The following is a 13,297-nucleotide window of genomic DNA, read 5'->3' as shown; positions in this document are numbered from 1 at the left end:
CATTATAAAGCACCTGGACTACTGTTAAATCTCACATGGTGTAATTTGACTGTGTCGCACAAATGCTGTGGCTTGTTCTGTCAGTGCAACCTAACTTGACAGAGTACCTTCATTTTAACCTGATGACAAAGCGCCAATGATGTTACATCTACCGTGTCTAAAATGGGTGACAGTGTAACTATTAGCTGTAATCAAACAGCAGTAAATATAGATTAGTATACTTTACATTGATGCTAGATTGTAATTTTACAGTGTTGTATGCATGATGTGTCAGAAATCAGTTCAGGTTGGTTGCCTTAATGTGTCAGTATATGCCTAGATTTATATTTGTAAGTGCATGTGTTTGTTTGTGTCTGTTTTTCATGGTTCTCGCCTTGATACCTACTGAGTGTGAAAAATATACCACTAATACTACTACATCTGCACTGTGTACCAAGTTGCCAGTCTACCACAGTTTATCGGACTCAGCAGCTGCTCTACTCTGAGCCCCTCCCGGATGGCCGAACTTCTCACCCTATCTCTAAGGGAGAGGCCAGCCACCCTTCGGAGGAAGCTCATTTCTGCCGCTTGTATCCGCGATCTCGTTCTTTCGGTCACTACCCACAGCTCGTGGCCATAGGTGAGGGTAGGGACGTAGATCGACCGGTAAATTGAGAGCTTCGCTTTTACACTCAGCTCCCTCTTCACCACGACGGACCGGTGCAGCGTCCGCATTACTGCAGCTGCAGCCCCAATCCGTCTGTTGATCTCCGGCTCCCTTCTCCCATCACTCGCGAACAAGACCCCGAGATACTTGAACTCCTCCACTTGGGGCAGGAACTCATCCCCGACCCGGAGTGGGCACTCCACCCTTTTCCGGCTGAGAACCATGGCCTCAGATTTGGAGGTGCTGATCCTCATTCCCGCTGCTTCACACTCGGCTGCGAACCGTTCCAGTGCGAGCTGGAGGCCCTCACCCGATGAAGCCAACAGAACCACATCATCTGCAAAAATCAGAGATGAGATTCTGAGGCCACCAAAGCGAAAGCCCTCCGCCACTTGGCTGCGCCTAGAAATCCTGTCCATAAAAATTATGAACAGAACCGGAGACAAAGGGCAGCCCCGGCGAAGCCCATCACCCACCGGAAACGAGTCCGACTTATTGCCGGCAATGCGAACCAAGCTCTTGCAACGGTTGTATAGGGATCGAATGGCCTGTAGCAATGGGCCAGACACCCCATACTCCCGCAACACCTCCCACAGGACACCCCGAGGGACACGGTCGAATGCCTTCTCCAAGTCCACAAAACACATGTAGACTGGTTGGGCAAACTCCCATGCACCCTCAAGTATCCTGGAGAGGATAAAGAGCTGGTCCAGTGTTCCGCGACCAGGACGAAAACCGCATTGTTCCTCCTGTATCCGAGGTTCGACTAACGGACGAACTCTCCTTTCCAGCACCCTGGCATAGACTTTCCCAGGGAGGCTGAGGAGTGTGATCCCCCTGTAGTTGGAACACACCCTCCGGTCCCCTTTCTTAAAGATGGGGACCACCACCCCGGTCTGCCAGTCCACAGGTACTGCCCCTGATCTCCACGCAACATTGCAGAGGCGTGTCAACCAGGACAGCCCTACAACGTCCAGAGCCTTCAGGAACTCGGGGCGGACCTCATCAACACCAGGGGCTCTGCCACCAAGGAGTTGTTTAACTGCCTCAGTGACCTCGCCCCCGGAAATTGGCGGGTCATTCCCCTCATCCCCAGACTCTGCTTCCTCCTCGGAAGACGTGTCAGTGGGATTAAGGAGGTCCTCGAAGTATGCCTTCCACCGCCTGACAATTTTCTCAGTCGACGTCAGCAGCGCTCCGCCAGCACTATACACAGTGCAGGTAGAGCACCGCTTTCCCCTCCTGAGACGTCTGACGGTTTGCCAGAATCTCTTCGAGGCAGTCCGAAAGTCTTTTTCCATGGCCTCTCCGAACTCCTCCCACACCCGAGTTTTTGCTTCAGCCACTGCCCGAGCCGCATTCCGCTTGGCCTGTCGATACCTGTCGGCTGCCTCCGGAGTCCCACAGGCTAACCAAGCCCGATAGGACTCCTTCTTCAGCCTGGTGGCTCCCTTCACCTCTGGTGTCCACCATTTGGTTCGGGGATTACCACCACGGCAGGCACCAACCACCTTGCGGCCGCAGCTCAATGCAGCAGCTTCGGCAATGGAGACGCTGAACATGGTCCATTCGGACTCAATGTCCCCAGTCTCCCTCGGAATGCTGTTGAAGCTCTGCCGGAGGTGTGCGTTGAAGATCTCGCGGACTGGGGCCTCTGCTAGACGTTCCCAGCACACCCTCACTACGCGTTTAGGTGCACCAGGTCTGTCCAGCGTCTTCCCCCGCCACCTGATCCAACTCACCACCAGGTGGTGATCAGTTGACAGCTCAGCCCCTCTCTTTACCCGAGTGTCCAGAACATATGGTCGCAGATCTGCTGATACGATTACAAAATCGATCATCGACCTACGGCCTAGAGCGTCCTGGTGCCACGTGCACTTATGGACACTCTTATGTTCGAACAGGGTGTTCGTTATGGCCAAACTGTGATTAGCACAGAAGTCCAATAACAAAGCACCGCTCGGGTTCAGATCAGGGAGGCCGTTCCTCCCAATCACGCCCCTCCAGGTCTCGCTGTCGTTACCCACGTGAGCATTGAAGTCTCCCAGCAGAGCACCCTCCAGCACCCCCCCCCCCTCTCCCCCAGGGACTCTAAGAAGGCTGGGTACTCTGAGCTGCCACTCGGCGCATAAGCGCAGATGACAGTCAGGACCTGTTCCCCGACCCTAAGGCGTAGGGAACAAATCCTCTCGTCCACCGGGTAAAACCCCAACGTACCGGCAGCAAGCCGAGGGGATATTAGGATACCCACCCCAGCCCGCCACCTCTCACCAGGGGCAACTCCAGACTGAGACAGAGTCCAGCCCTTCTCCAGGAGACTGGTTCCAGAGCCCAAGCCATGTGTAGAGGTGAGCCCGACTATATCTAGCCGGTACCTCTCAACCTCACGCACTAACTCAGGCTCCTTCCCCACCAGAGAGGTGACATTCCATGTCCCTATTGCCAGTCTTGGCAGCCGGGGGTCAGTCCTCCAGGGCCTCCGCTCCTGGCCGCCACCCGGCACACAATGCACCCGACCCCTATGGCGCCTCCTGCGGGTGGTGGGCCTGCGGGAGGATGGGCCCATGTCTCCTCTTCGGGCTGTGCCCGGCCGGGCCCCATGGACTAAGGCCCGGCCACCAGACGCTCGCCCTCGGGCACCCTCCCCGGGCCTGGCTCCAGGGCGGGGCCCCGGTAACCCTATCCCGGGCAGGGTAAACTGTTCCCTCGGTGTCCTTTTCATAAGGGTCTTATGAATCGCTCTTTGTCTGGTCCCTCACCCAGGGCCAATTTGCCATGGGAGACCCTACCAGGGGGCAAAAGCCCCCAGACAACATAGCCCCTGGGATCCCTGTGACACACAAACCCCTCCACCACGATAAGGTAGCGATTCAATAAAGCAGATATTTAATAAAAGTTTGAGTCATAATTTTCAAGAATTAGTCACCTTTGTTGTAGACATTTAGGTAAAAATAGAGTTGCACAAAAAGCATATATCAGGGGAAAAGGCATGCAGGTCTCTTCAGCATTACAGTACAAGTTTTACATGACTCATTCTGCAAATGTATTATAAGTCTGGCTGAAAGGGAACACTGAAATTAGCTATCTGAAGTGTCATTTTGCTGAAGCCATTTGGAATCATTATTTAGCAAAGCTCCACTGCTTAACCAATCATCCTGTATAAGTTTTTTTTGTGTGTAAAGCTTCTGATAGCTTTGGTGTTTAAAATAAATGTACCCGTATAAACATGTACCTATTTGTAGTCTCAAACTTTTTCTGCAATTGTTCTTATTAGAAGCTAAAAAAAAAAAAACATTATGCACTCTGTTCCACAATTTTATGGACATTTTATAACAACATCTTGTCACTCATCATCCAGGTGACTTCATCAGTCTCAGCTGACTGCAGGTTTCCCCAACATTATAAACATTACATTTGCATAATGACTGAAACTAGCACCACGGAAGGAACAATGAGCTGGGAGGTCAGTTCCTTCATTATTAATATTCAAATTGTTGTGACAATTGACCAACAACCACTGATCAGTTGATCACTGATCAATGACCATTGATCAATGGCCATGAGTACCATTCACAGGGAGGTGGTGATCAGTGATCACCCTTAGTGATCCCTTGTGTGTGTCAGGAGTATTGGAACAGTTGAAACACATTTTCTATAAACACAGTGTCCCTTTGACTTTTAAACCCCAAGGATCGGGTCCCCCGACACAAACAGAGTAACATAGTGTTCGCTGTTAAGTGCAGGAGGATTGGCAGGATTTATACATCGGGGGAAACCAAAGAACCTCTGGCAAAGCAGATGGCACAACACAGACGAGCCACCTCATCAGGCCAAGACTCTGCAGTCATAACGACTATTGGCCATTGATCAATGGTCATGGCAATTTACAGATTAATGTTCAAGGAACTGACCTGACATTCCATTGTGCACTCAGTGGCGCTAGTTTCACTCATTATGCAAATGTACTGTTTGGCTGGGGAAACCTGCTTAGACAGAAGAATTCACTTGAATGAGTGAAGTGATGTTTCTACCACTAAAAACGCCACATCCACATGAACAGCATCAAGTTTTTGGATGATTGCACATGCATCAAGACATTTTATAACAACAATGAAATAAAGGACAATGGGACAGCATTAGTGAACTATAACTCATTTGTACTGCATTTTTCTCTGGTTCTCCTGTCTTCACTGGAAGCCAGATCTCCAGTTTAATAGCCACTGCCATATGGGGAACTGAATATTCAATCTGGCTGATCTTGCACTTTGGTTCTTGTTGATTCTGGGAAAGTCAATCACAATTTTCACAGATGCAAAGTTCAAAACCACAGACTGATTTTCTGTAGTTCAATAGCTGGAATTCATATCATGCATGGACACATAAATAGTTTTCAAGTTTGGCAATAAAAGGTTCTACTCATTGCAGCAGATAAGTGCAAGCAGGGACACCAGTCATTTCTCAAGGTGCTCCGTCTTAAAAAATGTCCCTGTTATGTCTCTTCGTCTGCCTCAATCTCCTGAAATTTGTCCTATACACCACACAGGCTGTTTACTCCAGAGATCAGCTGATCACCCTGATGCTGGTTGACAGACCCACAGATGTACCAAATGAAATCTGGAGGAAAACACAGCGAGGATGCAGACGTGGAGGACAGAAGAGGAGAAGGAAGGAGACAGTGAGACAGCAGAGGCTCGAAGAGAGAAGGAGGTACAAACCATGTCTGCTGTCTATTATAATGGGGAACGTTCGGTCGCTAGTAAACAAGATGGACGCGCTAACAGCGCTAGCACGGAGTCAGAGGGAATACCGGGAGTGTAGCTTGATGCGTTTCACTGAATCACAGATGCGCCAGGATGTTCCCGACGACAACGCATCCGCGGAAGTCTTCCAAAGTGTTCGGGGCTGCTGGGACGGCGCTGTGAGCAGTAAGTAGAGGAGGAAGGAGCGGGGCTTGCCATTCTCGTTAACAACCGCTGGTGTAACCCTGCCCGCATAACAATCTAAGAACTGGTTTGTTGCCCGGACTTGAACTGTGCGCTGTTAGACTCAGGCCATATTATTTGCCCATTACTCATGTAATCTTGGTGGCTGTTTACGTTCCTCCCTCTGCCGACCTTACTGTGAGAACATCAATGGGCTCACTGAGTGTATCACTGACCACATAAACTTCTGCACAGGCTTCATTGTCCCAGCTAATTTTTACCCAAATAACAAGCTGTGGATGACTAAGGACATCAAAGCCCTCCTCAATGACAAAAAGAGGGCTTTCAGAGGGGGCAAAAAGAGAAGGTGAGAAGGGTCCAGGTGTTACTGAAGGACACGATCAGAGAGGCTAAGGACAATTACAGGAGAAAGCTGGAGTGGAAACTATCACTTTCATTCACGACCAGGTTCAGAAGCAAAGGAGGAGGCTCCACTCAGATAGGTCTGCGGGACCAGATGGAGTGAGTCCGCTTGTCCTCAAGGCCTGTGCTCCCCAGCTTTGTGGAGTCTTTCATAAACTGTTCTGGTTGAGTCTGAGTCTGCAGAGAGTCCCGGTGCTGTGGAAGACATCATGCCTCGTCCCTGTATCAAAGACGCCACGTCCCAGTGGCCCCCAGGATTACAGGCCTGTGGCACTGACCTCCCACATCATGAAGACCCTGGAAAGACTCGTCCTGGAGCAGCTCCGACCCACAGTCAGACCACATCAGGATCCCCTTCAGTTTGCTTACCGACCCCACCTCGGAACTGAGGACACCATCATCTACCTGCTCAAGTGTGTCTACGCCCATCTCGTCCAGTTGGTGAGATGTGAACTTGTGAGGTTCATGGTTTTTTTTACTTTTCCAGTGCATTCCTCACCATCAGGCCGACCCTCCTGGGTGATAAGCTAACAGCGATGCAGGTGGATGCTTCTCTGGTGTCCTGGATTGTTGATTATCTGACAGGACGACCAATATATGTGTGTCTTCCCAAATGTGTGTCTGACAAGGTGATCAGCAACACAAGGGACTGTCCTCTCCCCCTTCCTCTTCACCCTCTACACCACAGACTTCAGCCACAGCACAGAGACCTCCATCTTCAGAAGTTTTCTGATGACTCTGCGGTGGTTGGATGCATCATCAGGGGTAATGAGTCAGGCTGTGGTTGACTCCTTTGACATGTGGTCTGAGCAGAATCATTTTGCAGCTCAACGTGGCAAAGACCAAGGAAGACCAGGAAACTCTTGACCCCTGTTTCAATCTAAGGAGTCAACGTGGACATTGTGAAGGGCTATAAATACCTTGGAGTATGCATAGACAATAAACTGGACTGGACGTTCAGCGAGAGACTGAGATTACCAAAAAGCACCACTGAACGACACAGGAAGTCATTCCTGCCTGTGGCCATCTCCCTGTACAACTCCTCCATCTAACACACTGTAAACACTGCAATAGTTACACCCTTTTGCACATGCTCTGCAGTAAAATAGCATATGACAAAGTTCACAGGTTAGAGTCAAATGTCAATCATATATATTCTGCCTCTGTAATATTCTTGTCAATATTCTTGATATTTATTTATAATTGAGTGATTTGTATATATTAGTGCTATTTCCTAAATTTGTAAAATCTGTAACATTTTGTATTGTTTAAATAGTTTAGTCTGTTACTGTTACTGTCCTGGAGCAACTGTAACCCAATAATTTCCATAGGGATTAATAAAGTATTCTGACTCTGATTCTGATTTATCAGTACATATCCATGTTTTTATATCTAAGTGTAAAGACAAAGCTGACACTTGTGAGACAGCGATGTGAGCATCACAGCAGATGCCTTTGTGTCAAAGTAACTGAGGATAAAACACAGAAAAACATCAAGGAGATTTTCCTAGCCTGGCTTTTTATAGCACCTAGCCGCTTTAAAATATTCTGCAGTAGTTAAAAAACTGAAAACTGAAGAAGACCATGAATCAATATATGAACATTGCCTGATGCTACTGAAGTGAAGCAGAGCAAAGTAACAGAGGTTTATTAGAGACACGGCTAAGTGTTTTGCAGTTTTGCATCATCTGTAAAACTTTAAATTTCTTGAACAGGTATTGAACAGCAGAAATGAGGCTTTCTTGTCAGAGGTTATCTTTGAAAAAAAAAAGAGCAGCAGCCAACAGCACTGCACACAACAGATAGACTGGTGCGTAATAAGCACCAAAGCATACTAAGCAAGCGAATAATGCAGAAAATACACTGGGAGAGAGTTCTGCAGGAAGTAAAAGCAAAGGTAAGAGAGAATGCATGACAGTGCTTATCAAATTTGAAGCGTAGCGTTGATCTTCTTTTGCTGCTGGTTTAGTCAATTTTGGTCGGAGAGTGAAGAAACCTGCAGCTTCAGAATCTGTGAGATGTCAGCTTTCACCATCCAGAATGTCCGTGTACGTGCCGTCGGGTGAACGGGGAGCTCCACGCTTTAATTTTACATGTTTTTGCAGAACTGTTTACCTCATTTCCTGTTTTAACTCTTTGGTGGTTGTTGAAATAGTTTCGTGAGATTTAACCTGAGATCCTGGCATTTCTGGCAAAATACATTTATTAGTTCTGTCAGCGTTAATCTCGTTAAAATGATGTTAATGCCATAACTGCATTAACGCAGCAAATCTCCGTTAGAGAGTTAGCGCGGATCACCCCGTGCATCGGGCTGCATGGTACTAATGTATAACTAGCTAACCGTGCTAATGCGTTGACGCCGTGCAGCCCCTTGGACAGGGCGATCCGTGCTAACTCGCTAACAGAGATTTGCCGCGTTAATGCAGTTATGGCGTTAACGTCATTTTAACGAGATTAACACTGACAGCACTAACATTTATATTTAAAAATCGATTCGAAATTGAATGAATCGACATCGCATTATTCAAACTACATTTTTTAAACCCACACCTATCTTATAGAACTTGAAATGTGTTCATGTTTAGTGATGGACAGCGAAGAAGGATCCAAATGTGGACTAAGGAAGGCAGGCGAAAGTTAGCAAAAGGCGAGGTGACGCAAAAATTGTCCACAGGCAAAAAACAAATCCAGGAAATACAGATACAGCCACTTAAAACAGCTGCCTTATACCTGACAGGGCCATGCAACCACGAGTAGTAACGCCCCTATGCGGCATTTAGGAAAACCGTTGGTAATGTCTTGTGTATCCATCAGAGGGCGAGGAGCTGTGTAGTGGCGCATTCATTTACAAGCTTGCTAAACAATATATTTATACCTTGTAAATTTGTTAAGCTAGTCTATAATTATGAGAGAAGCATAACGTTGAACCTTTCTATAAAACACTGATATAGGTAAATGCTTGCAGCAAATAAAATACAAGTTGTGCACACTGAGCAAGCCAGACAAAAGGTAATAATTCTATGATTATTGTGACCTGTGTTTGTGAACATGAAAGCATAAAACAAATATTTCATTGCACTGCTAATGCTCTTATATAAAATGCAAAATGTGCTCCGAATGCACAACAATATATATGTGTGTGAGTATTTCTGCCAGAAATATGTGATGCTTTGTTCTAAATATTTTGGGTGATTAACAAGGTCAGGAAAACGCTACAACAACCACGAAACTCTGGCACCGTGCTTAAAACTGGCAATTCCTGCCATGTATGCTTTCCAAATAAACGTAAAAGCAGAAAGTCCTGCTTGCTGTTTGCCATTAATCTTAGTATATCACCTTTGCGACTGATTTTAGTGCTCTGGTTCAAAAATTTTGCGCTGTGAAAGGAACACTCCAAATCCAACAACTGGTACATGTCCCACAAATAAGTGTCCAACCTGCAGTATTTATTTATTTAGATATAGGCGCAAAAACTCCACGTGCTACAGGTAGGAGAGAATTAACTGTTATTAGTCTTTAACCTGGGCGTAATGAGCGACTAACAAAGCGCGCTCCCAGCCCCCACAGAATACAAGTTTTTTCAACTAGGCAATCGGCAGATTATTATCAACTGATATCGATTTTATTAATTTTCTACATCGTTTCTTGGGATTGTGGAATCAAAGCTTCATCATCATCATATGACTCCTCAACCTGAATGCAGGGAACAAGCCAAGCAAAATTTATGGGAACCCATACGGAAAAGAAATAGTAAAAACTTATATGTGATTACTCATGAAAGTGGCCACTTTCGCATTACTTTCATACATTGTTTTAGTAAGTATCCAAAACATACAAGTTTCATTATATAATTTTTCAAGGGATCTTATATCTGTTTTCACACTTGTATGCTTTTCATACAAGTTTCACACAAGACAGATACAAACTTTATAAGATTTATATATATCTTTTCCATATGGGAAACTGCGGGAACAGGCATGACAATAAATAAATAAACACTTTAGACGCTTTAACACAATTTGTTAAATATATTACGTAGATGTCTTCACAGTAGTTTAACTAAAAATGTACAGATTTCATAATTTTTCAAATGTTACAAAGCCACAAACTACTATAATGATAATTCAAACAGAAGTCTGTACAACAACCCTGCAAACAATAGGCTAAATGAACAAAACAAACCCACAATAACAAACAAAAGCTTGGGTCAAAAACCCTTATAACCTGACAAAGTGTGTGAATTAAGCCAATATTTTCTGTCAAATCTTATCAGCAGCTTCATTTTCACCACTTTGAACAACCCCCATTAAAAAGAGTGGAATAAGCAGACTCTCTTTCTCGTGTGTGTGTCATGTTCTTCTTTGTGTTTTATCAGGCATGGATGGAATGAACATTTACATGATTTACATAATGCTTTTCTGGTCTTTCTTACCATGTAATGCTAGACAGGTCACATTTAAACATACATTAATCCAGTGTTTTAGATCAGCGGTCCCAAACCTTTTTTACAGACCAGATTAATTTCAGACAATATTTTCACAGAGCGGCCTTTAAGGTGTCGCTTATAAATACAACAAAATAAAATGATACCACCGAGACAAAAACTGTGGTATTTTGTAAATATAATAATAAACGCAAATTCACTGTGTAATTGTGTTACTTTATTAGCAGTGTCCTTCTGAAATGCGCCAACTACATCCTCCTCTCTGCTCCTTAATGCTCTCTGGTCACTACACTAACGCGTAAATATTTCTTTCAAAATAAGACACACAACTACAACACGATATCAAACGACTCACGGACTGGTGGTTGGGGACGGCTGCTTTAGTCTATACAATTTAAACCCTTCCTTACATCCATGAGCAAATTTGAAATCACCAACAAACCTAACATGAATGTCTTTGAACTGTGATAGGAAACTCTCTAATATTGTGTAGTCCACCCCTGTGTCTGCCTACACAGCTTAGGGAGTACTTGGAGAGGACCCACCCAGACACATGGAAAACCTGAAAACTCCACACAGAAAGGACCCAGCTGGGGTTCAAACCAGGAACCTTCTTGCTGGGAGATGACCTTACCCTAGGTCTGCCCTAGAAGATCTCACCCTAATGTGAACAACACCTACAGTACATTTATTAATACTCTCTTCTCTGATGTGTGTGTGTATGCATGCCCACACTCACCCCATCCGCCTTCTCTTGGGTGTTGGCCAGCATCTCCTGCAGGGCTCGTACAGACAGCGACTGCTCCAGCACAAAAGTGCAGATTGACAGATCTGGAGGTACATTCTGAAACAACAAGAAAACAGCTATAAATTTACATCTAAATTAAAACCTCCTGTCCACTGTTGTGTAGGCCACCTTTATACCACCAAAAGAGCCACGGTTTATCCTGTGTGGCACAGGAGACTTTATTAAATCTATGATGAGTACAGCTCTGACTTTGTGCACACACAATTCTTAGTAAACACGTGAATCCTATAAAATATAGCATGAATGGAGCTATGAAAGCTATGAGGTATAGAGTAGTTTTCAAACTGTAATGCTATTGTGGAAGCTGTGACGCTCATTTAATTAATTAGGCAACTTCTCCAAAAGCATTTTGGTTTGTGATCTGATGATCAGGGTTTGATGAACATGACACATAAATACATGCTACAGCCAACACGTTCTGGATTTTTTTCTTCAGTGAAATCATTTTTCCCCACTCATTTGATGGTGATCTGGCTATTCTTGTGAAATAAAGGATTATTACTTATGTCAATACTGTACCTTGGAGTTTGAAATGGACTCGAGGAAGCAGAGTCTGTTCCCAAAGCCTTCAGCAGCAAGACAAAGTTTTTGTTGCTCCTTGTGGATTGTAGCTGAGCATTGTAAGACCACTTCATCATCCTAAACATAGAAAGAAAAACAGTGGGTCAAGACAGAGAGCTTAAAACAAAGGCAGCAGGGAGCAGGGCTGTGCTGTGCATCGTTGGGGTCATTAATCAAAAAAAGTAAAACACATTATTCATTACCTTTCTTAAAAGTATTGTAGTATGCTACTTTATTACTTGCCAGAGAAATTTATTTGTTACACTAAACGATAAAATGACCTGAAACGCACTGCCACATAGTTACATTTAACAATATAAACTATAGGCTACAGTTTCCCACACACCAACAGAAAATCCCTGTCCTAATAAGGGCAAACATATGATCTTTCTTTTAGTGTTTACCTATTAACACAAAGCAACAACAATAAGCAAATATGGAAACCAGCCCAAAGAGAATTTAAAGCAACTGCCACAGTGATTTTACTGTAGAAACATGTACAGTAGAAATGGAGACAACCCTGCAACCCTGACTGCTCATCAGCTTATCTACTGAAGTTCAGGGTCTGGTCTGCCTGTTTAAGCATGCTGTCTGTGTAGGTGTTTGTTCAACCAAAATTGCATTCCCAGTATAATTTCTGTTCTGGATGCAATTTGCATCAATCCACCATTTTTCTTCTCTAACACGCTAAAATCACTGATTTAATGGAGCTGTAGAGGTCAGGCACAGCGTGTTTTAGGCGGCGGCCAAGGGTGGAGACTCTGGCAGACCAATCCCAATCCCTGGCCACCAAGGCTGATGACTGGGACATGGAATGTCCCCTTGCTGATGGGGAACCTGAGCTAGAGTGTGAAGTTGAGAGGTACCGGCTAGATAAAATCGGGTTAAGCTAAATGCACAGCTTGGGCTCTGGAAGCAGTCTCCTCGAGAGGGGCTGGACTCTGTCCCAGTCAGGAGTTGCCCTTGATGAGAGGCGGCAGGCTGGAGTGGGTATCTTGGTATCCCCTTGGCCTGCTGCCTGTACGTTGGCATTTTCCCAGTGGGCTAGAGTCCACTGGAGTCCCTGAGCAGGGGGTTCAAGGGTGCTTCACCTGGAGACTCTGTTATCCTACTGGGAGACTTCAATGCTCTGTGGGACAGTGAGACCTAGAGGTCAATGTTGTAACCAAATGGTGGACATTGAAGAGAACGGCAAACTCAACATCGAAGTTTACCGGAAGCCCACACACACGGACCAGTACCTCCTCTTTGACTCCCATCACCCTTTGGAACACAAACTTGGAGTAATCAGGACCCTACACCACCGGGCAGAACATGTTCCCTCTAAGCCTGAAGGGAAAAAGAAGGAACACACACATGTAAAGGAAACACTCAAAACGTGCGGCTATCCTAAATGGGCGTTCTTAAAGTCAGCAAAGAGGCACAGAAAAGAAGACCAGACACCAGCGAGGGAGGACAGACGCAACAACATTGTCATCCCCTATGTAGCCGGCG

General features: G+C 45.5%; 1 protein-coding gene across 1 annotated transcript in view; it reads right to left on the bottom strand.

Moving 5' to 3' along the window:
• Positions 1-13,297, bottom strand: part of ryr2a (ryanodine receptor 2a (cardiac)) — a 282,131-nt gene that overhangs the window by 233,529 nt on the left and 35,305 nt on the right. The window contains exons 2-3 of the mRNA XM_085361763.1: positions 11,762-11,881; positions 11,174-11,278 (exon numbers count right to left, since the gene is read on the bottom strand). Of these exons, the coding sequence (XP_085217889.1) occupies positions 11,174-11,278; positions 11,762-11,881 (225 nt within the window). The remainder of the gene's footprint in view (positions 1-11,173; positions 11,279-11,761; positions 11,882-13,297) is intronic.

Source organism: Diplotaxodon limnothrissa, linkage group LG8, assembly GCF_057381915.1.
Source record: "Diplotaxodon limnothrissa isolate DT_005_m linkage group LG8, D_limnothrissa_male_GT1.1, whole genome shotgun sequence".
Lineage (NCBI taxonomy): Eukaryota > Metazoa > Chordata > Actinopteri > Cichliformes > Cichlidae > Diplotaxodon > Diplotaxodon limnothrissa.
The sequence above is the reverse complement of the archived record's forward strand: the minus strand, read 5'-3'. Positions and strand labels throughout refer to the sequence as shown.